This window comes from Microtus pennsylvanicus, chromosome 5 (assembly GCF_037038515.1).
Source record: "Microtus pennsylvanicus isolate mMicPen1 chromosome 5, mMicPen1.hap1, whole genome shotgun sequence".
NCBI classification, from domain to species: Eukaryota; Metazoa; Chordata; class Mammalia; order Rodentia; family Cricetidae; genus Microtus; species Microtus pennsylvanicus.
Window position 1 is genome coordinate 89,485,745 of NC_134583.1, and position 25,022 is coordinate 89,510,766.

The 25,022-nt window shown below is 53.3% G+C and overlaps 2 protein-coding genes across 3 annotated transcripts; both read left to right on the forward strand.

The window, feature by feature from the left end:
- Nucleotides 1-3,758: 3,758 nt before the first annotated feature.
- Men1 (menin 1) lies at nucleotides 3,759-9,663 on the forward strand. Of its 2 annotated transcripts, none has more exons than XM_075973246.1 (10): nucleotides 3,759-3,857; nucleotides 4,231-4,691; nucleotides 5,562-5,770; nucleotides 5,945-6,073; nucleotides 6,293-6,333; nucleotides 6,416-6,503; nucleotides 7,099-7,235; nucleotides 7,608-7,743; nucleotides 8,093-8,257; nucleotides 8,447-9,663. In XM_075973246.1, coding segments are annotated over exons 1-10 (1,851 nt in total). In that variant the 5' UTR covers nucleotides 3,759-3,855; the 3' UTR covers nucleotides 8,930-9,663. The 2 variants fall into 2 exon arrangements, with proteins under 2 accessions (XP_075829361.1, XP_075829362.1); XM_075973247.1 differs by having other exon boundaries at nucleotides 3,787-3,869.
- A 289-nt stretch (nucleotides 9,664-9,952) lies between these two features.
- Nucleotides 9,953-24,802, forward strand: Map4k2 (mitogen-activated protein kinase kinase kinase kinase 2). Its single transcript, XM_075973248.1, has 32 exons — nucleotides 9,953-10,128; nucleotides 10,250-10,307; nucleotides 10,534-10,624; nucleotides 10,704-10,768; nucleotides 11,041-11,096; nucleotides 11,385-11,432; nucleotides 11,513-11,555; nucleotides 11,888-11,960; nucleotides 12,039-12,170; nucleotides 12,245-12,307; nucleotides 12,560-12,641; nucleotides 12,732-12,839; nucleotides 13,211-13,289; nucleotides 13,390-13,448; nucleotides 14,007-14,050; nucleotides 14,132-14,170; nucleotides 14,265-14,298; nucleotides 14,417-14,525; nucleotides 14,604-14,692; nucleotides 14,766-14,807; nucleotides 14,890-14,974; nucleotides 15,056-15,135; nucleotides 15,213-15,273; nucleotides 15,360-15,477; nucleotides 19,223-19,281; nucleotides 19,356-19,459; nucleotides 19,536-19,713; nucleotides 21,234-21,302; nucleotides 21,889-21,975; nucleotides 22,215-22,285; nucleotides 22,380-22,435; nucleotides 22,556-24,802. Exons 1-32 carry the CDS (start codon nucleotides 10,033-10,035, stop codon nucleotides 22,641-22,643), a joined length of 2,466 nt encoding a protein of 821 aa, XP_075829363.1. The 5' UTR covers nucleotides 9,953-10,032; the 3' UTR covers nucleotides 22,644-24,802.
- Nucleotides 24,803-25,022: the final 220 nt, after the last annotated feature.

The following is a 25,022-nucleotide window of genomic DNA, read 5'->3' on the forward strand; positions in this document are numbered from 1 at the left end:
GACTTAAAACCACCCCTCATCAAATTGGAGAAATGGCTGCTGTCCTGGCCAAATCCTTGGAAATGCAATCTCATTTCCAAGTTTTTACATTTTAAAATATTTTCTTAATTAATTACATTTTAAAAATTGCATTTGCTGTGTGTATCAATTTGTATGTGACTGCAGGTGTGGAAGTCAGATGATAACTCTCTGGAGTCAGGCCTCTGCAACCTTTCATGAGTTCCAGGGATCACAGGTCCTGAGGCTTGTCCTGGCTGTCCTGGAACTCTGTGAACCAGGCTGGGCTGGCTTTGAACTCACAGAGATTCGCCTGCCTCTGCCTCCCAAGTGCTGGGATTAAAGGTGTGCGCCACCATTGCCTGGCAATTTCCCCCAATTCATTACAAAAAAATTATTGTTTTTTTAAAAATAATTTACTTAACTTTATTTTATGTGCATTGGTGTGAAGGTATCAGATCCTAGAAGTGGAGTTACAGATAGTTGTTGGCTGTCATGTGGGTGCTGAGAATTGAACCTGGGTCCTCTGGAAGAACAGCCAGTGCTCTTAACTGCTGAGCCATCTCTCCAGCCCCCAAGATTTATTGTTTTTGATTTTATGTGTATGAATGTTTTGTCTGTGTGTATACATGGATATATTTTTTTTTTTTTTTTGCTTTTTCGAGACAGGGTTTCCAACTCACAGAGATCCGCCTGCCTCTGCCTTCCAAGTGCTGGGATTAAAGGCGTGCACCATCACCGCCCGGCTTGCATGGATATCTTATACATTCAGTGCTCTTGGAGGCCAGAGGTTGCATTGGATCTCCTGGATCTGGGTTTATTTATTTATTTATTTTAAATATTTATTTATTATGTATACAATATTCTGTATTGTATGTATATTATGTATACAATATTCTGTCTGTGTGTATGCCTGCAGGCCAGGAGAGGGCACCAGACCCCCATTACAGATGGTTGTGAGCCACCATGTCGTTGCTGGGAATTGAACTCAGGACCTTTGGAAGAGCAGGCAATGCTCTTAACCTCTGAGCCATCTCTCCAGTCCCTGGATCTGGGTTTAGAAATGGTTCTGAGTGGTCCTGTGGATGCCGGGGACTGAACCTGGTCCTCTTAGAATGCAACAAATGGTCTTAGTTACAAAGCCATCCCCACAGCCCCAAGACATTTTTTTAAGATGTATTTATTTTAGATGTGTGAGTGTTTTGCCAGTGTGTATGTCTGTGTACCACATGCATGTATGCCTGGTGTCTGCTGAGGTCAGAGCACATTGGATCCCCTCGAACCATAATTATAGGCTGATCTGAACCCACAGATATGTGCTGGGGATCGAAACCGGGTCCTCTGCAAGGTCCACAGAACCATCTCTCCAGCCTGAGAACTGAGTCTTGAAAGTTGTTGTCTGACCTCAGCACATGTGCGCTGTGACATGTGTCCCTTTAATAAATAAATAAGTGTTTTAAAAAGATAGGGCTGGAAAGATGGCTCAGTAGTTGAGAACACTGGCTACTATTCCAGGGGACCCCAGCACCCACGTGGCAGCTCACAACTGTAACTCCAAGATCTGACACCCTCACACAGGCATACATGCAGGCAAAACATCAATGCACATAAAATAAAAATTAATTATTTTAGGTATGAGCCCACCTAATGGTATGTTGTTAAGTCATTGAGGTGCTGCTGCTGCCCTCAGAAGGAATTAAGATAATTCGGTGTGACTCTGAATTGTTAGTTTACAAAAGGAAGCTGTTGGGGTGTTCACCCCAAGTAAAGAGGATCTTGAGAGACTGAGAAAAGATTCTGGTAAATTCAGCTAGGTGGAAAAAGTGGGTGTCCTAGATAACTTTCCTTTGTCCTTCTTTCCTGACCAATTATTTGTTATTCTTTTTTAATTAATTAATTATTTTTTGTTGTTTTTCAAGACAAGCTTTCTCTGTGTATCCCTGGCTGTCCTGGAACTCGCTCTGTAGTCCAGGGTGGCCTCAAACTCACAGAGATCTGCTTGCTTCTGCCTCTTTAAGTGCTGGGATTAAAGGTGTGCACCACCACCTCCCAGCTAAGACATCTTGCTTCACGGGAAAACCTTGTTTATCAGTCTCACCACTAATTCGAACCAAAGCTCTTCACCCCGAGCATCAGCAGCTACTTCGGATCCCATTGGTTTTTCATAGAAAGTACGAAATTTTGTATTCACCATCTGCTTCAATGAATTTCTGAGGGCTAGTGCCTGGGAAGGAGGTATTCAGCTTCATCCTAGCCCACAGCCTAGGAGGTATCACGAAGAAAAGCTGTATGAAGTAACTTTCAGGAGCATGGACCACTCACAAGCGGCTACACTGCCCCCAAACTACCAACCCCCTGCCCACCAAGCACCTATTTTATATGGCATGAAGCCTACAGCAAAATCATTGCAAACCTGGGTTCAGAGCGCCACCTAGTGTTAGTTGAAGATTTAGAGGAGACGACAGGCTCTGACCACAGAAGACAGAAAACGCAGTCTGGGAAAACCGGTTCCCGTGTTTAACCCTTGTTCTTTCCAGGACTCGGATGTGACTGGTTTGCCGATTCTGTCAGACAGAACAGCTAAATGACCTTTTGTGCAATGTGGAGTTGGAACAGAGTCATTGCAGACATCAGTAGTTAAGATGAAGTCATGAGGCAGGTGGCGGGTGGCGCACGACTTTAATCTCAGTACTCAGGAAGCAGACACAGGCAGATCTCTGTGAGTTCGAGGCCAGCCTAGTATAAATAGTTAGCTCCAGGACCGCTAGGCCTGTTATACAAAGAAACCCTGTCAAAAAAAAAAACCCCAAAACCAATAATAATAATAATAAAGATGACGTTCCGGAGGTGAGGAATTTCTGCATGTGTCCTGGTGGTCTACCAGTGCAGTGGAAGCGGAGGCAGGAGCACTGTGTGTGGCCAGTCTAAACTAAAAAGCAAGGTCCTGTCTAAAGTAAGACTGACCTTGAACTCCTTTCCTCCCACCTCCTAAATTTTATTTTACACATGTGTGTGCACAAGGCGCCAGCCTGAAGCCTGCGGAGGTCAGCAGCAAACACTGGATCCCCTGGAACTGGGTTAAAGATCCAGTTGTGGGCTGATGTGTTCCTGCTGGGAACCCAGGGTCATCTGCAAGAGCAGCCAAGGCTCTTAACGCTGAGCCGTCCCACTCGCCTCTAACTCCCAAGGGCTGGTATTGCATCATACACTTGGCTAGCCTGAACACCAAACTGGCTTTGAACTCACCAAGAGCCTACCGTCTCTGTCCAGCCCTGCAGTCCTTTTAGGTGTCAATGTTTTGTCTGCACGTTTTTGTTTGTGCACCACGTCGGCGTTTGGGGGGGGGGGGTCAGAGGAGGGCATGGATTCTCTGGAACTTACGGTGAGCCACAATGTGGGTGCTGGGACTTGAATCCAAGTGCTCTGAACAGCCTAGCCGGGTCTCCAGAACCCTTGTAGTATTTCAAAGCAAGTCCCTTTGTGGTATCTTAAAGCACCGATTCCCCTCATATCATGCAAACTGGCCATAATACACACTGCAGCAGCCTTAAGAGTGTGTAGTCCCAGGACTTCAATCTCCCAGATGGCACCGGGGAACCTTTGGGTTGCGTGACCATAAAATGACCAATAGCTGAGGAGTTCAGGAAGGTAGCGAGGTTTCTCAGCCTACCCGCACCGGAGCAGCGAGACTACTTCTCCCATAAGCCACTGCGGTCTTGACAACCTTATCTTTTTCGACTTGGCGAGGGCGGGGCGATTAAGGACTCCTCTTTCCCGGCAGGCGGTGCGGCCAGAGGAGGCGCGGGACTTCATTTCCCAGCAGGCTGCAGGGGCGGGCGCCGCGGTGCCTTGTGTGGGATGTAAGCGCGGAGGTGGGCTCGGGGGACCGCGGCCAGGACTCTCCTTGGGACTTGCGGGAGGCTTGTTTGGGTTAGCCTTTTGGGCAGGCTCCAGAGGGCCGGGAAGAGGTCATAGGGACTGGGAGGGGTGACCTTTGAGGGTCCTCAGAAGTCTTTGGGACGCAGCCTCATCGGGGCTGGGGGTCCCGGGATTGTAGGGAACAAGAAGGCCCCACAGCCTTGGTTGAAGGGTCTCAGCGACCGAGCCACCGCCCGTAGGCGCAGGACGAAGCTGCTGGCGAAGCAGAATTGTGGCGGAGGGTAGAGCCTTAGCTGAGCCTGGGAGGGGGCTCTCCCGCCGAGCCCGACCCTCCCTCCCTCGGCTCGCCCGCAGGCCACCGCCCGCCGCCATGGGGCTGAAGGCCGCCCAGAAGACGCTGTTTCCTCTGCGCTCTATCGACGACGTGGTGCGCCTGTTCGCTGCGGAGCTGGGCCGAGAGGAGCCTGACCTGGTGCTCCTCTCTTTGGTCCTGGGCTTCGTTGAGCATTTCCTGGCTGTCAACCGTGTCATCCCCACCAACGTGCCCGAGCTCACCTTCCAGCCCAGCCCTGCACCCGACCCTCCTGGCGGCCTCACCTATTTTCCGGTGGCCGACCTATCCATCATTGCTGCCCTCTATGCCCGGTTCACCGCCCAGATCCGCGGCGCTGTCGACCTCTCCCTCTACCCTCGAGAGGGGGGCGTTTCCAGTCGCGAACTGGTAAAAAAGGTCTCCGATGTCATATGGAACAGCCTCAGCCGCTCCTACTTCAAGGACCGTGCCCACATCCAGTCCCTCTTCAGCTTCATCACAGGTTGGAGTTAGACAGGTGGTCAGGGGAGCAAATGTATGTTGGCTTACCTCGTCTGGTGTGTGAACAATATGGTTTACAGCCCATGTGAGACCAGTAAGCCTTGTATAGTGGGGCAGGTATTATTTCTCCTTTGCAGCTGTGGAATCAGAATCCCAAAGAGGAGAAATGATGTTCTAATGTCAGAATGCCAGGGCTGGGACTGGAACCTGATCGATTGGTACCAGATATTACCCTCTACTCCTTCAGCACCTCCAGCCCAGCCACTGATTACCCACAGGAATCTGGCAGCCCAACATATGGGGAAAGAGGGTGGCAGCAGAGCGGGGAAGTAGGACAAAGGGATGGATACATTTGAGACAATTAAATGAGATGATGCCTATGAAAATATTTGGAAAGGAAATTATAGACTTGAGCCCAAAAAAGCTAAGGACTTGCAAAATGCTTCAGCTTCTGGTGCACAGTATTGAGCAAGAATCTGAGGCCATTTCTGAGCTTAGCAGAAAAAAAGTGCAGGGATATAAGTCAGGGCGTGGGCACGGGGTGTGTATTGGGGGGGGGTTGTAAGGTCATGGATTTGTTCTCCCTGTTATAGTCTAATAAGTATGCAGTAAGACACCTGGTTAAATCGTTGTTAACAGAAGTAGCCATGTAGAAAAAGGGAGGAACAGCTTTGGCTGGGTGGAGCTGAGATCCAGGAAGGTCTCCTGCTGGGGTTGGGTTAACAGGAGGGAGAGGTTGTGAGCATGGAAGAGAAGGGGGAGTGTGATGGGTAGGATCCTGCATGTGAGGTTTGGACACAGACTACTTGAGAGGTGTTGGGGTGCTCCCTTCTTCCAGGTCAAAGCTCTCATTACTGCCCCTTCTCTACAGGCACTAAACTGGACAGCTCGGGTGTGGCCTTTGCAGTGGTGGGGGCCTGCCAGGCCCTGGGTCTCCGAGATGTCCATTTGGCCCTGTCTGAGGATCATGCTTGGGTGGTGTTTGGGCCCAATGGGGAGCAGACAGCTGAGGTCACCTGGCATGGCAAAGGCAATGAAGATCGCAGGGGCCAAACAGTCAATGCTGGCGTGGCTGAACGGGTATTGTATTTTCCCTTTCCCTGTTCTGTTAGCCCAAGTCATCTGAGGGACTCTGCTCCCCCGGCCATCTCCTGTCACCCCATCGACAGTCTCTGTGCATGTATTAAGTTGTCATGCCCAAGAGCAGGCCCAGGGCGAGACATCCTGAGATGTCTTCTTTTTTGTCTTCCCCAGAGCTGGCTGTACCTGAAAGGATCATACATGCGTTGTGACCGCAAGATGGAGGTGGCATTCATGGTGTGTGCCATCAACCCTTCTATTGATCTTCACACGGATTCCTTGGAGTTGCTACAGCTGCAGCAGGTGAGGAGACTAGCTCCCCACCCCCCTTCTGTAAAGTGGGCTGGCCTTTCTCAGTGCACAGGGAGGGTAGGGTTGGCACATGAAGGGTTTTGCTTCATGAATGGTCTGAATCTTGAACTCTGGCCTTGTCTGGTGGAAGGACACTACTGCCTCCAGATCCTACTCTACTGGTAGGCGGCTCCCTTCTCCTCACTCACACCTCTTTCCTTTGGGCTCTAGAAGCTGCTTTGGCTGCTGTATGACCTAGGACATCTGGAAAGGTCAGTAGAGGGATATGGTCAGATTAGACCTTGGGGGGAGCCAGAGGACTGGGTGACAGCCTGGCCTATTATCTGTTCCTAGGTACCCCATGGCACTAGGGAACTTGGCAGATCTGGAGGAGCTGGAGCCCACCCCTGGTCGGCCAGACCCACTCACGCTCTATCACAAGGTGAGGGCATCTCAAAAACCAGCAACTCCTTTCTGGAGCCTGGGAGGAGATAGGTGAAAAACATAGACCTTTGTGCTCTGGAGGGTGTTTTCTGCCCTACGTTGTATCAGGCACATGTATAGTGAGGGTAATTGTGTGTTTAAGAAGTGCCCTGGGTTCCCCAGCCTGGGGTTGGCAGGGCCTTTGTCCCACCAGCCCTCATTTTTCAGCTGCCCTGCCATGTAGCTTGTGGTAGCGCTGCAGGAGAGATGTCAGCCTGCTCAGTGTGGGAGGAGGGTGGCTGGGCTTGGAAGTCTTTGTAGAGGAACACGTGGGGAGGAGACCTGCCCTAGGTCTGAGGGTGAGTGCTCCCTGCCCTCCTGGGCCTTGTTCTGTGGGGTCACCACGCCTGTTGTCTGCCCTTGCCTTAGTGGTTAGGCCTGGAATGGAGGTAGGTGGGAGGGAGTGGGGAGCACCAGGTAGAGGGGTCAGCAGGAAATGGAGCCAGGGAGGACTCTTTAGGGCCCTCCTTTTGTGGCATATTACTGATGAGGCATTTGTGCTAGTCCAGGCAGCGGGGGCTGCCTTGCTGAGGTTTCTCTGCTCCATCTTCCAGGGGATTGCCTCAGCCAAGACCTACTACCAAGATGAGCACATTTACCCCTACATGTACCTGGCTGGCTACCACTGTCGCAACCGCAATGTGCGCGAAGCCCTGCAGGCCTGGGCCGACACTGCCACTGTTATCCAAGAGTGAGGATCCCCCACCAGGGCCTCCAGCCTGTCCTTTCTGTCACTTTCCAGTCAGTCATCCAGGAGTGACACCTTGTCTGAAGCCCCGTCCCCTCTCTGATCAGCCCCTACACAACCAAGGCTGCCAGAGCCGTCTGCCCTGTCTTCCCCCTCCTCTGTTCAGTTTCTTCTGTTCTCTAGTCAGTTCCCTTGTCTGTGGTGCCACTGTCTCTGCCCAATTTCTAGTCCAGCCCTACATCCCATCCTTAATCTTACCTTGAACTAACATAGTCACCATCATCTAGACGAGCAAGGACCCCCAGCCTCTCACCCAGTCAGTGGAATGTCCCATTGTGAGGGTACCATCAGCCCGAATCCTACATGTTTTCACAGCTACAACTACTGCCGGGAGGATGAGGAGATCTACAAGGAATTCTTTGAAGTGGCCAATGACGTCATCCCCAATCTGCTGAAGGAGGCAGCCAGCCTGCTAGAAGCAGGGGAGGAGCGGCCAGGGGAGCAAGCCCAGGTGCAGGGCAGGACTTCATTGGTCACCCTTCTCCTGGGCATATTGGAATGCATGGGGATTCTCTTCTGCTGGAGCTCATATCTTGGGCTTGTATTAGGAGGGACTTGAGGGTGTTTTAGAGCTGAAGTCTTCAGGTAAATGGGTTGCTGTCCATCTCTTTGGCCCGGTTCTCACCTGCGCCAGGCTGTAGGCAAGGAAAGGTATACTCCTTCTCCCCGCATGCGTACCAAGAGCTGTTAAAAGGAAGAAGGTCCTGACCTGCGTTTGCCTTAACTGAAACCAGGGCTTTGCCCAGATGGAGCCTGGCTGGACACTGTCTGAACTCTTCCCTATTGTCCCTCTTGTCCAGGGCACTCAGAGCCAAGGTTCTGCCCTCCAGGACCCAGAGTGCTTTGCCCACCTGCTGCGATTCTATGATGGTATCTGCAAATGGGAGGAGGGCAGCCCCACACCAGTACTGCATGTAGGCTGGGCCACTTTCCTCGTGCAGTCCCTTGGCCGCTTCGAGGGACAGGTGAGAGGGCCCTGTGCAGGGGCTAGGAACTACAGGTGGTGACAGTAGCCATGGGGAAGTGAGACTATTACATGTGCCTCTCTGTGTGAGTAGCCATGAAAGGGGACTCCTGGAGGGGTAGCCAGGGGCTGAGCCTGGACTTCCCCCTGGTGACCCACAACCTTTCCCTTGACTTGCACTCTTGCTTAGGTGCGGCAGAAGGTGCACATAGTTAGCCGTGAAGCAGAGGCGGCAGAGGCTGAAGAGCCATGGGGGGATGAATCCCGAGAAGGCCGGCGGCGCGGTCCTCGCCGGGAGTCCAAACCCGAGGAGCCACCTCCACCCAAGAAGCCTGCGTTGGACAAGGGCCCGGGCTCTGGGCAAAGTGCAGGCTCAGGACCACCCCGGAAAACGCCAGGGATTGTCCCAGGTACTGCCCGTGGCCCCGAAGTCAGCAGTGCTGCTCAGGCTCCAGCACCAGCAGCATCGCCACCACCGGAGGGCCCAGTGCTTACTTTCCAGAGTGAGAAGATGAAAGGCATGAAGGAGCTATTGGTGGCCACCAAGATCAACTCGAGTGCCATCAAGCTGCAGCTCACCGCACAGTCGCAAGTGCAGATGAAGAAACAGAAAGTGTCCACACCCAGCGACTACACACTTTCTTTCCTTAAGCGGCAGCGCAAGGGCCTCTGAACTGTTGGGGATTCCCTGACCCGGCCCCAGGCCCTGCCCTCACTCCCAGCAGGCTGCACCCTAGTTCCCTAATTCAAGCCCAGACTCTGCCCACCGTCCCAGGGGGCCCAGAGCTGCCCTGTAGTGATGGGGAACCTTGAGTTGGCTCCTTCAGGCTGTGGCTCGGTTCTAGAATAGGTTTCATCTCTCACCAGCCGGCCAATTGGAACCTCATTGTAGGTCCATGTGACCAGTCTTTAAAGGTCCAACCCCCCCGAAATTCATTGACCCGTGACGGGAACCCTACTTGAGCCCGAGCAGTTCGGCATTCCTCCCACTTGGAAGCTGAGGGTGACCTTAGCCCAGGAACACAGATGCTACCTGGAAACCCGAGACCCAGGACTCCATTCAGTCCCTAGGGGTAGATTTCCGCACTTCAGAGTTCCATCCTTTGGGAATCTAGTTTCCTATCCCAAAGAACTTTCATATTGCTGCCTGAATTTGGAAATCTTCGCTTCTTCGCCTCCCTAACCCCAGAGTCCAGGACACGGAGCTTCGACTCTTGTCTGTGAATACTGAGCCTCGCCCCCTTCCTGACCAAACTGGCCCCAGAACAGAGCAGGCCCTCTTCCAACCCTCTGGGAACCTCCCCGAGGTCCCTGGAGGAAATCTGCACGGGGTGGGGGAGGGCCAGTCTCTTCCTGTTTTGTACATAGATTTATTTTTTAGTTCAAGGAAGATAAATACATTTTGTTAAAAAAAAAAAAGACATGTCCGTGTTTCATCTGGAAGTCGGGGATGGGGCAGGGAGTAGACGTACGCTTTTCTCTGCCTTTGGAGTTTGAACTTTATGCACCTGTAACGCGTCGAGAACGGGGGGGGGGGGGGGGATCTAAGCCCCGCCTATAGCTAGGGGACTTCCCCCACGCAGCCAGGGCGCCTCCTCCTGGCCAAGCGGGGCGGAGGGGCATCCCCGGTCTGGCCCCGCCCTAGCCTGGCCCCGCCCCTCCGGCCTCCGAGCCTCGGTGCTGCCCCTGCCTGCCCTACCGCCTCTCCCGCCCCGCCCCGCGCCGCTCCGCGCCGGCTCCGCAGCTTGCGCCGGCCGGCCGGTCCGGCGCCGGGCCATGGCGCTGTTGCGGGACGTATCGCTGCAGGATCCGCGAGATCGCTTTGAGCTGCTGCAGCGTGTGGGGGCCGGGACCTATGGCGACGTTTACAAGGTGCGCTGTGCGGGGCGGCAGGACGGGCGGGAGCGCAGGAGGAGGGTGCATCTGCGCGTCCCGCCGCAGGAGCCCCGGCCCCGCCCCCTCCTCACCCCGCTTCTTGCCCTGCGCCCCGCAGGCCCGTGACACCGTCACGTCCGAACTGGCCGCGGTGAAGATCGTCAAGCTAGACCCAGGTGTGGGCCCGGGTGGGGCCTCTGCTCCTGGGAGGCGGGTGCGGGCGCGTGAGCTGTCGGGGGCGGAGAGTTGACATTTCCGAGACCCCAGAGAGGCCGACCCCAGGAGAGACTAAGAGCTGGCACCTGCCAGGCGAGTAGAGAAACACTCTGTGCCCAGTTTGCACATAGGGGCAGAGTCTGGGCTACCCCTGTGTGCCCCCCCATAATGCCTTGTGCTCCCCAGGGGACGACATCAGCTCTCTTCAGCAGGAAATCACCATCCTTCGCGAATGCCGCCACCCTAATGTCGTGGCCTATATTGGCAGCTACCTCAGGTGAGGTTGTTTACCCTCTTACTCCAGACTGCCCTCGTGTGCTCTGCTGTGTTCCAGACCTAGCTCTTTGTCCCCCCAGGAATGACCGGTTGTGGATCTGTATGGAGTTCTGTGGAGGGGGTTCGCTGCAGGAGATTTACCACGGTGAGAGTCAGGCTCCGTGGGACATGGCCTTACCCCATCCCAACAAAGGGACAGGAGAGCATCCTCCAGACTGAATTTGGGCTCTTCTCTGCTTCTGATTGGCTGTGTGACCTTGAGAGAGATGCTGTCCTTCTCTGGGCTCAGTATCCCAGCGTGGTGTGGCTAACATCACTTTTGTAGTGGTGCTTGCTGCTTCCCACTACGCAGGGTGGCTAGGGAGGGTCAACATATCCCTCAGGCTCTCTCTCCAGCCCTCACACTGTCCATTTCAGCTACTGGGCCCCTGGAAGAACGGCAGATAGCCTATGTTTGCCGGGAGGCACTGAAGGTACTGGGCTCTTAGGCAGCACCCGCGTTGGAATCCTCTGGAGTGTGGGCCTAACCCAGCTGGCTAGTGGGGGAGTGGGAACTTGGAATGGGCTGTGGGTCCTAAGGGGGAGGGGGCCCCCACTTCTTTTGCCGGAAGCAGCCTATTTCCCTCTTGGCTCAGTCACTTCCTGTTTGGGGAGAGGGGAGGAGGAAGCGGCTTGGGTGGGGGGCCCCAGTCCTGAGGAGGGGTTCAGGGGAGGTGATTAGTGCTAAGTAGCTGTCCTTAAAGACTCCTCTTTGTCCCCAGGGGCTCCACCACCTGCATTCTCAGGGCAAAATTCACCGAGACATCAAGGTAGGGGTCAGCCTAGGGCATGGTTCAAGTGAGGAGGAAGCTGCCAGGCACCTGATGGAATCCTTTCTGTGTCCTCCTAGGGTGCCAACCTTCTGCTCACTCTGCAGGGAGATGTCAAGCTGGGTCAGTCCCTGGGGATGCCATGTGGGTGAGGGTTTAGCAGGGACTCAGAGACCATGGATCCCAGTCACCTTACTACTCGAGTCTCAGTTTCCCCACTTAGGAGATGTAGCAATATTACCTGCCTGCCAATAGTTGACCGAGATTAGGTTGGGAGGGACCTGACATGGGATCAGGTTTTCAGAGATGGAAGGTTGGTGGCTCCTCTCAGAAGAGGGGCCTGGCCTTGCTTGGGACAGCTGTGGCTGGACCCAAGCCCTGCCTGATATAGCCTGCGCGCTGGGGTGGGAGGTAAGTGCGGCCCTGGGGCTGGTAAGAGTCTGTTCTTCCTGCAGCGGACTTTGGGGTATCAGGTGAGCTGACAGCATCTGTGGCTAAGAGGCGGTCTTTCATTGGCACTCCGTACTGGTAAGATGGTGCCCTGGCCCGTAGGGGTAGGGGCCACAAGTAGGGCTCTGGTCATCCCATCTGTGATCCTGACTCTAGGATGGCACCAGAGGTCGCTGCTGTGGAACGCAAAGGTGGCTACAATGAGCTGTGTGACGTCTGGGCCCTGGGCATCACTGCCATTGAGCTGGGCGAGCTACAGCCACCGCTGTTCCACCTGCACCCCATGAGGTCAGCCTAGCACATGCCCCTTACCTGACCCCTGCCCTGCCAACCCTTGACCCATGACCTCACATACTCCCTAGGGCCTTGATGCTCATGTCGAAGAGCAGCTTCCAACCACCCAAGCTGAGAGACAAGACACGTTGGTGAGGGCTCACCCACAGCCGAGATACTCTTTTCCAGCCAAGGCCCAGGGATGGGAGCTCTTGCCAAGGGTCGGGCTTGGTTCCCCTCTAGGGCCAGAACTCCGTGGAGGGAGGGGCTGGTGGCTTGTGATGGAGGCATTGCTATGGTGCAACAGTATCACTGTCCCAGCTGCCCGGCTGGGGCAACTCACAGGCTGCTTCTGTGCAGAGCTTAACCTGGGTCTCGGTGGGCGGGACTTTTGTGCCCACTAGGACCCAGAATTTCCACCACTTCCTCAAGCTGGCCCTAACCAAGAACCCCAAGAAGAGGCCCACAGCTGAGAAGCTTCTGCAGGTGGGAGGCAGGGGATGGCCCCGGGAGCTTGAGGCTCAAAGGAAAGACCTAGAAGGCAGGGGCCAACTTGATCAACCCTTGCTCCTCCAGCACCCATTCACAACCCAGCAGCTCCCTCGGGCCCTCCTTACACAGCTCCTCGACAAGGCCAGCGACCCCCACCTGGGAACCCTCTCCCCTGAAGACTGTGAACTGGAGGTAACTCAAGGACTGGGAGCTGGGTCAGCCCCACCTGGGTGGCAGGGGCCTGCAGGTGATGTAAATCAGAATCTCTCTGACTTGTGGATTCCAGCACAGAGACTCTAGTCAGGCCCACATACCATGACTCTCTTGAGCGGGTCTGGCCTCACTGCATGCCTTCGGGTCCAAGCCAGCCTTGACTATGACTAAGCTATCTTCCTCTCTGTGTGGCCTTTGGCAAGTTTCTTGACGTTTCTGTGCCAGTTCTCCCATCTGTAAAATGAGGGCTGTTTTATTTCATAGTAACCTTAGAGGGTTGTCAAGACCTGAAAGAGTTCCTGGCAGGGCTGAGTACTAGGTGCAAGTCTGCTGTGTGTGTTCTTTCTTAGACCCAGGATATGTTTCCAGATACCATCCACTCCCGGGGCCATCATGGTCCAGCTGAGAGGACCCCCTCCGAGATCCAGTGTAAGTCTTCTGACAGGGCTAGCTAAGTGCACCCATGGATCTGGTGTTATTTTGGGGGTCCATATTTTACCCCTCCTAACCCAATACTCTGGATCCCTAGTTCACCAAGTGAAATTTGGCGCCCCTCGCCGGAAGGAGACGGATCCTCTCAATGAACCGGTGAGGCACTCACTGGCTATGTGGAGGGGGTGGTGTAGGGTGGGGTCAGGTGTGCAGATGCAGGTGGGACATCCCAAGTCAGGGCCAGTCTGAAGCTGGGGGCCTGGACTGGAGGCCATTTTCCTTAAGACAGCACTGGAAAGTGGAAGGCCACCCACTTCGAAAGCCTAGGTTTCCCAGGACTGAGAATATTGCTCAGTCTGCCTGTTAGGGGATCATGCCATTTCCTCTACTCTTCCTCTCCAATCCCACAGTGCTCCTCTCTGCGCCACTGTCTTACTGTCTCCCTCTCTGTCTTGTCATTTTGTCTGTTACAAGTCTTTTGTCTGTTGCCAGAATATTCTCCGTCTGTCTGTCTGCTCTCTCTTGCTATCTCTCTCTCTCTGTTACTGTTGAGACAGGATCTCTATCTAACTTACCCTAGCTGGCCTTGAACTCTCTTTGTAGTCTAAGTAAGCCTTGCATTCCAGATCATTCCTGGCTATTCCCTGCCATCTTGTGATACCCTTCTCTTTTTCTTCCCCTCTCTCCTGATGTCTTTGCCTTGGTTTCTTCCAGTGGGAGGAGGAATGGACGCTGCTGGGAAAAGAGGAACTGAGTGGGTGAGTGAGCAGGACTGGGGAAGCTGTGGGGCAGGTTGGGTCTTATGTAAGACTGACCATTGACCCCTTTCTCTGGCCCAGGAGCCTCCTGCAGTCGGTCCAGGAGGCCTTGGAGGAAAGGTGAGAGGCCCGTACCTAGGATGCAGAAGGCCTCCCAGGCCTGGGGGTCAGTCTCATCTCACACCCCGTCATACCATCTGCTGTCTCCCTGCAGGAGCCTGACTATTCGACCCGCCTTAGAACCCCAGGTGTGGATCGGAAGAGGGTGGAACTGGGAAGTAAGCCTTGTGCATAGGGTGCTTTGGGGCAGAGAGTGCATCACAGGGCACCTGCTGATGGCCAAGCTATTTCTGATCCTCTTGCCAGGAGCTGGACTCCCCAGATGACGCCATGGGAACCATCAAACGGGCCCCGTTTTTGGGGCTGCCCCATACTGAGCCAACACCTGATGACAATGCCCAGTCCCGCTCCCCAGGTGAGGCCCAGGCTTGGCAGGCCAGAAGGAATTCTGGGTAGGGCTGGGGCTTGGAGTCACTATGGTCTGTGTGCCCAGGAACCCCATCTGCACCTCCGCCTGGTCCTGGCAGCCCACCATTGCTGCCCACTGCCTGGGCCACCCTGAAGCAACAGGAGGATCCTGAGGTGAGGATACCAGAGGGGCGAGAGGTAGGCTGTAGCGTGTTACCTGGGCCCTGACTCCTTCCCTTCTACACAGAGATCATCCTGTCATGGCCTTCCTCCCACCCCCAAAGTGCACGTAAGTGTTCACAGGGTGTCCCTAGACCCTGCTGTCCTGACGTTCCCACCGGTCCCTCACCAGCTACTTGCTTCCTCCCCAGATGGGTGCCTGCTTCTCCAAGGTCTTCAATGGCTGCCCCCTGCAGATCCATGCTGCTGTCACTTGGGTGCACCCCGTGACTCGAGGTGGGTGGGCCGGGGCCTAGGACACCCTTAGGTTTGGGCCAGGGGATGTGGCAGCCTCTGACCCCATACCCACGTCTGCAGACCAGTTCCTGGTAGTAGGGGCCGAGGAAGGCATCTACACTCTCAACCTGCATGAACTGCATGAGGATACGCTGGAGAAGGTGAGGGCTCTTGGCTTTGGGGGCACAGAGGTACAGGGGTGCTGGGTGCTGATCACCTGTCTACTGTTTGGCCCCAGCTCATCTCCCAGCGCTGCTCCTGGCTCTACTGTGTGAACAACGTATTGCTGTCACTCTCAGGTAGGAGGAGGAGGGTGCAGAGGCAGCCAGTGCACCCTCCCCCAAACTTCCTCTGAGCCCTGCGTGATCTTCCCCTTCTGTTTCAGGGAAATCCACGCACATCTGGGCACATGACCTCCCAGGCCTGTTTGAGCAGCGGAGACTGCAGCACCAGGCACCCCTTTCTATCCCTACCAACCGTATCACTCAGCGCATCATCCCCAGGTCAGCAAGTGTGGCGTGTGGAGGTCCAGAATAGTACCGATTGGGTGGGGCTCTGGCCACTCCTGAGACTGCCAGGATCTTAGCTAATCACCTAGGCACTTTCCGTCCCTGAGGCGGTTTCCTCCTGGTCAGTAAATGGCCTCTCCTCCTGTCCTCCTGGCTTGTTGAAATGCAGAGGAATGTGAGCATGAAAGCCCGCTGTAGTCGGTGGGGCAGTGGGCTTCACCCAGCAGTTCAGTGGGCCCTGTGCCAGGCCTGCACATGACTCAAGAGAAGCCCTGCTCTGGAGAAACAAAGGACATGGGCATTTATGGCAGACTGCTTGATTCAGGGCAGGGGCAGGGTTGGAGAGAGTGTTCTGGAAGCCAGGAGGCTGAGACAGCTCGGAATTAGAGAGTACATTCCAGTGTGTGAGGGCAAGGGAGAGTATGCAGGTGGAACCACAAAGCAAGACCTAGGGAACCCCCATGGTGGTAATTGACCTGAGGGCTGAGGGCCCCGCACAGGTGGTGAACCCTTACTCTGTTGCCAAGCCTAGGATCTGGACTCTGTCCAATGGATGGCAGTGCTGTTGAGCGTTTCAAAGGATCCTATTGTGCACTGGTCAGTATGCTTCCTGCTGGAGGTGGTTCAGCCCACTGTTTAAGAGCTGGGCTGGTGTGGTGGCTCATGCCTGACATCCCAGCGGTCACAGGAAGATAGCAAGTTTTAGGCCAGCCAGGGCACATTGGGAGACTTTGTCTCAAAAACAAAACACAGCTGGGCATGCTGGTGCATGGCTGTAATTTCAGCACATGGCTGGTAGGGGCAGGAGAACCAGGAATTCATGGTTATCCTTGTCTACGGATACTGAGTTTGAGGCCAGCCTGAGCTATTTGAGTTTCTGTCTCTGAAAACAGAATCACTGGCCGTATAGAGGGCTACAGTAGAAAGAGTATTTGAGAAGCAGCATGGCCAGGTCTGGGAACAGGCGGCAGAGCCCCCTGCAGAAGATAAGTGACCCAGCATTAATGTGCGGCCTGAGGTGCAGCCCTTTAGCCACTAACTATGGAGCCAGTGCCTTCTCATATGTTGTGACATTGTGCAGGGCTCAGGCACATCTGTGAACTGAAGAGACCCTTTCCCCTTCTCTTTATGCCACGTTTTTTGTGGAGAGGAGGTAGATGGTAGATCTAGAAAAATGAGGCTCTTTGGCAGTGATGGCTCTTCCCATGGGGAAGAGCAAAATGAAGGAGACGACTTTCAAGGGCCGTTCTGAGAGCCTTCAGTGAGAAAATGCTGTTTGAGCCATGACTGAGGAAGCTGCAGCTCACTGGTAAAGTCCTGGGATCAAAGGCACGTGCCAGCACCACTTTTAAAAAGTAGATAAAAGGGGCTGGAGAGATGGCTCAGAGGTTAAGAGCATTGCCTGCTCTTCCAAAGGTCCTGAGTTCAAGTCCCAGCAACCACATAGAGAGGGGTCTTGTGCCCTCTTCTAGCCTGCAGGCATACACACAGACAGAATATTGTATACATAATAAATAAATATTTTTAAAAAGTAGATAAAAAAGGCCGGGCTTGGTAGTACATGCCTTTAATTCCAATACTCAGGAGACAGGCAGGCAGATATCTGAGTTCGAGGCCAGCCTGGTCTCCAGAGACCCAGGCCAGCCAGGGCTACACAGAGAAAGGCTGTCTCCAGGGGAGTTAGAGCGCTATGGGTGTACAGGGGAAGTTACCAAGGAGAAAAGATGCTCAGTGCGAGGGCCGAGTGCAGAAGTGAGAATGGCTTGCTTGAGGGTCTGTCCGCAGGGAAGCCTTGGGCTTTGCCTCACAGCAGGGTGGAGGCCGCTGGTAAGGTATGCCTGGCACTGCGTCTTGGTGGGAGGACTAACGGATGAGGGAGGATGTTGGAGGCCGTGGGAAGCCCATTGCAGTGGTCAGGTGGCTAGCAACAGAGGCATGGGCTGCAGTTGGAGTAAAGAAAGTAAAAATTGGTCTGGTTCTGTTTTGCAAGTGGAGTCAGCAGGATTTCCTGGTACTAGGTGGTGTTGGGAAGGGAAAGGGAGTCAAGGCTGACGGAAGGATAGAGCTGTCATCGGCTGTGAGTGACGTAAGAGTCTGGCCTGAATTCACATTTGCCACATTAAATAAATAATATGCCTGTCATCCCAGCATTCAAGAAGTTGAGTCAGGAGGATTACTGAGATTTGATGCTACAGTGTGAGACCTGGTCTTAAAACTTGCATTTCAAAAGACGCTTGCCAATTCTCTGAGTGGGACCTCCCTAGTCCATCTGGGAGAACTGGAATGCCAAGAGTGGCCAGGCAGGGGCTCCAGTGTCACTAGGACCAGGCCATGCCAGTCCAGGGGCAGCATTTTGGGGAGACCTAGAGGAGAACCTTAGCTACAGAGCTCACATTAAACCTATGTGTGGTTCCCTGTGGCCTCTGGGCTTCCTGAGCCTCCATTCTGACCCCAACCTTAGGCGACAGACTTGCCAGAGTCCCGGCAAGTTGGGCAGCATTGAGCCTGTGTCTACTTTGAACGTAAAGAAGGAAGAAATGGAATTCTTTAGAGGAAACATGGGACGCAAAAGTATATGCCCCTGACCTACCCAGATGCTAGCTGGTGAGCGAGGGGGAGGAAGAGGAGGGCAGAGGGCAGTGCAGAGAGGCCGACACTGCTTCCTCCCAGGGGCCTGTCCTGGCAGGCGCACAGACCGAACCGGAGTCACTGGGAGGAGATTGCCCTGTTAACAGCTTAGTTCCTCAGTCTCAGATGGTCAGTCCCCTGAGGGCATGGGGGATTCCCCCAAAGACAGCCACCCACTGGCCCCCTAGGTCCCTCAGCCCCAGCAGGTGCAGAAGGCAGGCCATTTGCTGTTTGAAGTATACATTTCCCCGTCTGTTTTTGTTCGTCAGTCTTTGAAAAGGGTTGAGTATATTCAAGCGGGGACCTGCCTCAGCTTTGGGTCTTCCTGCTTCCCACTTTACATGGCCGTGAGGAAACAGGTGCAGAGAGAGGTAAAGTGACTTGTTTAAAACCACGCAGAGCCATGCTGGGCAGTGGTGGCACATGTCTTTAATCCCAGCACTCAGAAGGCAGAGGCCAGCCTGGACTACAGAGTGAGTTCCAAGACAGCCAAAGCTATACAAAAACCTGTCTCCAAAAACCAAAAAGAAAAAAAAATTGTGACAAATTTTTTTTTTGTTGTTGTTGGTGGTGGTTTTTTGTGTGTTTGGTTTTTCAAGACAGGTTTCTTTGTGTAACAGCCATGACTGTCCTGGAACTCGCTCTGTAGACCATGCTGGCCTTGAACAGAGATCCACCTGCCTCTGCCTCTGCCCAGCTAAGAAAATAATCTTTAAAAAAAACAAAACCCGGGCCGGGCGATGGTGGCGCACGCCTTTAATCCCAGCACTCGGGAGGCAGAGGCAGGTGGATCTCTGTGAGTTCGAGACCAGCCTGGTCTACAGAGCGAGTTCCAGGACAGGCTCCAAAGCTACAGAGAAACCCTGTCTCGAAAAACCAAAAAAAAAAAAAAAAAAAAAAAAAAAAAAAAAAAACCCTTCCCAGAGTAGCTAAAGAGGTTTCCAGAGCCTCAGTCCCTTGCAGCTCTTACAAGCACACTGCTGCGCCTTTCTGAGCCTAGCGTCTCATCTGTGAAGCAGGACGATGACAGTGACCACCTACCTCACAGGGCTCAGTGGGGGCCTTGCCCATGGTTGGCTCCCAGAACATATGCTGGTTTTCACTTCTATAGGCGCTTTGCCCTGTCCACCAAGATTCCTGACACCAAAGGCTGCCTGCAGTGTCGTGTGGGTAAGAGCTGGCCACGGGGCTGGGAGGGGTGCAGTGAGTCCGAGCTCTTGCCCATCAGCCTCCTTCTCCCACAGTCCGTAACCCCTATACAGGCAGCACTTTCCTGCTGGCTGCCCTGCCTGCCAGCCTGCTTCTGCTGCAGTGGTATGAGCCCCTGCAGAAATTCCTGCTGCTGAAGGTAGGCGACCAGAGGGCTCTTGGGTGGCAGGATGCCTGCAGGAGAAACAGAGCCTAGCCTCTCTGCTGTCCCCCAGAACTTTTCCAGCCCTTTGCCCAGCCCGGCAGGGATGCTGGAGCCGCTGGTGCTAGACGGGAAGGAGCTGCCACAGGTGTGCGTGGGTGCCGAGGGGCCTGAGGGACCTGGCTGCCGAGTCCTGTTCCATGTCTTGCCCCTGGAGGCTGGCCTGACTCCAGACATCCTCATCCCGCCTGGTGAGCAGCAGAGCTGGGTGTTGCAGGGATGGGACTCTTATAATCATGCTCTCTGATCTGGGCTTCTGTGAAAGATTTCATTAGACTAGCCTGGGCACAATTCTCAGCACCCATGTGGCAGCTCACAACTGTCTACAACTCCCAAGATCTGACACCCTCACACAGGCATACATGCAGGCAAAACACCAATGCACATAAAATAAAAATAAATTAATTAATAATAAAAAAGACAGACCAAACTAAATCAAAAGGTTTCCTTAGATTAAAAGCTTGGTAGCCAAGGAAAAGCTGGCTACCAGTGCTTAAACCTGAGCCAGCAGCAGCAGGAAGAGGGGCTCTGGCCAGGTGGGGACTCTTCCTCTCTGAGCAGGGAAGGATGATACCTCAGCATAGGGACATCTGGGGCAATGGGCAGGGAAGGAAAAGTTCCTGGTGCCAGGGGCCCCTCAGGTGATTCATTCCTAAATTTTCTGCTTCTTTGCTTTTGTTTTTTGAGACAAGTTTTCTCTGTAGCTTTGGAACCTGTCCTGGCACTTGCTCTCTAGACCAGGCTGGCCTCGAACTCACAGAGATCCGCTTGCCTTTGCCTTCCAAGTGCTGGGATTAAAAGTGTGTACCACCACACCCGGCTTGCTTTTTTTTTTTTTTTTTAGATTTATTTACTATGTATAGTGTTCTGTTGTCTGCATGTTTGCCTACATGCCAGAAGAGGGCATCAGATTTCACTATAGATAGTTGTGAGCCACTTTGTGGTTGCTGGGAATTGAACTCGGGACCTCAGGAAGAGCAAGCAATCAGTGCTCTTGACTTCTGAGCCATCTCTCCAGCCCCTTTCTGTTGCTTTAAAAATATTTTTAAAATTTATTTTACTCGAGACCAGCCTGGTCTACAGAGCTAGTTCCAGGACAGGTTCCAAAGCCACAGAGAAACCCTGTCTCGAAAAAAAAACCAAAAAAAAAAAAAAAAAAAAAATTTATTTTACTTATGAATACGAATTCTTTGTGTTCATGTATGTATGTATGTATGTATGTATATATACCACATACATGCCTTGGAGGTCAGAAGAGGGTGACTTGGAGTTTCAGAGGGTTGTGAGCCACTATGTAGGTGATGGGAATCAAACCTGCATCCTCGGGAAGAGCAGCCAGTGCCTTAACCACTGAGCCATCTCTCCAGCCCCCTCGGTCGTAATTCTTAACAACAGCGCTGAAAGTAGGCTTTGTCATGTTTGAGTTACCAAAGAGGAAAATGAAGTTCAGAGAGGAAGTGACTTGTGTTAGGTCACATATTTACGGAGTCTGACAGCCTAGTTTGTCTGACCCCTGATCCTTCGTAGGCTCTGCTAGGACCCTGGAACCCCATCCTCGCTCCTGATAAGCCTAAAGGCAAGTCCCTTGTTCTGAGTATGGCCCTGTAGGGCTGGTGTGAAGAAGACTGGTGGCTTAGGACTGTCTGCTGCGTGTCCCCTCAGTCCTTGGCAGCTCAACCAGACAGGCCTTGCCTCTCTTCTCTGCCCACAGAGGGGATACCGGGCTCCGCCCAGCAGGTGATCCAGGTGGACAGGGACACAGTACTGGTCAGCTTTGAACGTGAGTGCCTGGGATCAGGGTTGGGGGGCTCTAGGAGGCCAGAGCATGGCAAACATGGAGCGACAAGTTTTGCCTTCCCCTTCTCCCCCATTCCCTCTACTTTGATAAACCATTAGATTGCGTTCCTAAAGCTAGCCACCGAGGTCTGTTCCTTTATTGGGCCATTTCCTCCTGAGGCTGACCACCAAGGGGCGGCTATCATGGAAGTCCAGCAGTCAGAAGCCCCCTTTTGACTGCCCTAATTAACATGTCCAATCAAGAGTAACCAACTCTTCCTAACATGGTTTCTCCTTTCCCTTTATAAACTGCCATTTGCCTATAGGCCAAGTCTGTCTCCTCTCTATCCAGAGGCAGGCCTTTGTCTCCCTGGGAGAAATAGCTCACCACCACCCCGCCCTGGCCTTGTTCCTTTCCCCTAATCTCTCGTCTTCTATCTCTTGTCTTTGTCTCTTATTCTCTACCCTTTGACCCTGCCATTTGTCTCCTTTGTGCTGAGAACTTGATCTTGGGGTGTCTTGTGCTGATTTTGAGGTCCTTTCAATGTGAGGAAGGGGGTCCCCCACCTACCAGTTCTCTCCCTGTGCAGGCTGTGTGAGGATCGTTAACCTGCAGGGTGAGCCCACAGCTGCACTGGCCCCTCAGCTCACCTTTGACTTCCCTATTGAGACTGTGGGTGAGTAAGGCAGATGTGGGCATGGCAGCATCCACAGTTCAGAAGGTGTGGGACTGGCTCAGGGTTCAGGGTTGGCCGTGGGACCAGGGTAGATTCCCTACACCTATCGGGGAGCCATCCTGGTCACTCAGGGTCAGTGCAGACCCTTGTGCATTGGACTGGGTCAGGCCTTATGGCAAGGATGGGGGAATCTGTGGAGTGTGGGGTAGTGTCGGGGCCAACAGAGCCCATTCTTCCAGTGTGTCTGCAGGACAGTGTGCTGGCTTTCTGGAGCCATGGCATGCAGGGCCGAAGCCTTGACACCAACGAGGTGAGTGGGGCTCAGAGACCTGACCGCCTCCAGCTCCGAGAGCCCTGTTTAGAAAGGACCTGTCAGGATGATCTCAGAGTTCCTTGTCTTCTAGGTGACCCAGGAGATCACAGATGAGACCAGGATCTTCCGAGTGCTGGGAGCCCACAGGTAGATGAAGATAGTACCTGAACTGCACTTCCCATGACAGTTACCACCTCCAGGCTGGAGGTGGGGATGGGCTCACTTGGCTTTCCTGCCCCGCTCACCCTGTGCCTCTTCCTACACCAGGGACATCATCCTGGAGAGCATTCCCACTGACAACCCTGGGGCACACAGCAACCTCTACATCCTCACAGGCCACCAGAGCAGCTACTGAGCTGTCCCCTCCAACCTCTGTAGGGCCCCAGAGGGCAGACCTGACTCTGAGAAGTGTTTGGGGGCAGGGAGGGGAGGTAGCCCACCCCCCTCAGCAATAACTGGACCAGAGGAAGCTGCGACCACCTCCCTCCCTGCAGTGTTGTCTCCCAGGACAGGAGGCCCTGGGCGGGCTGGGGCTGCCTGGCAGATCCATTCCATTTTCTCTTTTCCTTTCTATTCTTTCTTCCAAGAGCCTGCCCCAGGTTCTATCCTGGGCAACATGTATTTAAGAGAGAATTATATTGGTATTAAAGCTGGTTGGTTTTATCCCGTTAGTCCCTCTGAAGTGGAGGCACTGAGCCCCCACCTTCTGCCCCTTCTCTTTCTTCTCCTCTCACTCTTTCCTGCGGGACACTTTTCTCTAAGTACTCAGTTGGCCTCAGGTGTGTGCCGTGGAAGAGCAGCTGCTGGTGCTTGGTGGAGTCTAGACTTGGGTGACACAAGCCAGTGGTCTAACAGCCATCTTGGGCCTGGATCTTCCAGGTCCCTGCCCACAGCAGCCCTCATTCAGTTTTGTAGATTGAGACATCTTGTGGATCATGCAGGGGAATTATGGACAAAGGGACCTGTCCGGGGCAGCCTTGCCCCAAGTAGGATCTTGTTTGTGGTTTCTGGGATCTGCACCCTGGCTGTGTCTACTGCAGTGTTCCATGACGGGCCTGTAACAGTATTGTGAAGCATTGGCTTCGCCGGGGAAGATGGATGTGCGTCTCTTTAGTGTTCATTCACTCCAAGTCAGGCCTGGGGTCACTACCAAAATCCAGCTCAACACCCAAGAAAATTGTTGGAGCCCATCTCCCTTGTGCCTCAGCTTGTGTTTTTTACTGTCCTTCTTTGGCCCGGTACCCCTCGAGCCCTGTGGCCCCAGATACTGACTGGCTTGCCAGTGACTAAGACCACTGAAGGGAGGATGGGGCACACAGCCAAGCCTGGAGGGCTAAGCGGGTTGTAGAGCAAAGGTGCAGAGCCCAGTGCTCTGTTCCAGCTCATTGTCACCCTCCTGACATTTAGAGCAAATGTTGGCAGAACAAAGTCTTATGTCTGGTGTTCTGGCTGCAAGTACTCGCCAGCTCAGTGAGGCAATGGGAGGGTGAGGGTGGGTGGCGACAGCTCATGTGAATGGAATTTGTGGCCCTTATGGCTGTCACTGTCCCTTTGACTACACTCTTCAGAGCCCTAATGCTCAGTTTCTAGTGACCAAGAGGGTTGCTTGACTGACTAGGGAGCTGGGCCAGGAAAAGGGACAGAGCATATGTCTGAGCCAGGGCTACATACCGAGACCCCAAGTCATCTGGAGGGTTGAGGGAGACAGGGTACACAGTAAAGTCCTAGTTCCTAAGCTCCCGGATTTCTTGGAGGCATGCTGGTGTGTGTGTGTGTGTGGGGGGGTGAGAGGTGTGTTCCATCCAGCCCAGAACACTTAACCCAGGTGCCCTGGGAGAACGGCCCTCAGAGTAGTGGGCTCCGCACAGTGCCACCTTGTGGCAGGGAGCTCAGCCCAGAGTCCATCTGAAAAGGTGGTTTAGGAGTATAAGATGCCAAAGTGAGAGGGCTGTAAAAAGCAAGGCCCACTGATAGTATTTGGTGTCACAAGCCAAAGATGGGGCAAGCCAGGACTATGCACTGAAAGATGTAACTTTATTTATATATTTGTTCATAGACAGCCTTTTTCAAATACAAAAGAGAATTCAATGAAGCTAGGCTGTGGTGAATGCCTGTCATCCAGTACTCAGGAGGCAGAGGACTGTCTGTGAACTGTAGTCCAGCCTGGTCTACATAGTGAGTTCCAGGCCAGCCAAGGTATTATGTAGCCAAGATCCTGCCTCAAAAATTAATAAAACTGTGTCTCATTTGTCCTCCACTCTGTCTAGAAGTATTTCTGATACTTAAACAATTTGGTATATTTTTATTCATATGGCACCAGTCCATATATCCTGCTGGCTCTCTGGAAGTATATTCTGGAGAGCTTTCCATTATCAACCAGGTCTATTTTTGTATAGTTTGTGCCGGATTGTACACATTTCAGGTGACTAATGTTAACTAAAAGATCCTTATTGAGGAATGTATTTCTACTTTAATATCACAAACCACACTGCAATAAATAACCCCTGTGTCGGAGCCACTCTGTGTACTCAAGTGTTTCTGGGGGATCAATTCCTGGAAATAGCATCGCTGGGTTGGAGCGGTTGTGTTTGCCACAGTGAGGTACCATAAAATGCCCTCTGTGGGTGTTACCTGTGGTTGGGGCTTCTTCGTCACTCTGTGGATAGAGATACATCACCAATTATGGTGACTCACACCTGTCATCCAGCACTTTAGAGTCTGAGGCAGGAATGCC

Bases quoted from the DNA above. Each gene is read 5' to 3' on its own strand.
- Map4k2 (XM_075973248.1), top strand. From the start codon at position 10,033: ATGGCGCTGTTGCGGGACGTATCGCTGCAGGATCCGCGAGATCGCTTT. The intron at 14,171-14,264 runs GTGAGAGGCCCG...GTCTCCCTGCAG, and splicing joins CAGGAGGCCTTGGAGGAAAG to GAGCCTGACTATTCGACCCG. The intron at 21,976-22,214 runs GTGAGTAAGGCA...CCATTCTTCCAG, and splicing joins CTTCCCTATTGAGACTGTGG to TGTGTCTGCAGGACAGTGTG.
- Men1 (XM_075973246.1), top strand. The intron at 7,236-7,607 runs GTGAGGATCCCC...ATGTTTTCACAG, and splicing joins ACTGCCACTGTTATCCAAGA to CTACAACTACTGCCGGGAGG. The intron at 7,744-8,092 runs GTGCAGGGCAGG...CCTCTTGTCCAG, and splicing joins GGCCAGGGGAGCAAGCCCAG to GGCACTCAGAGCCAAGGTTC.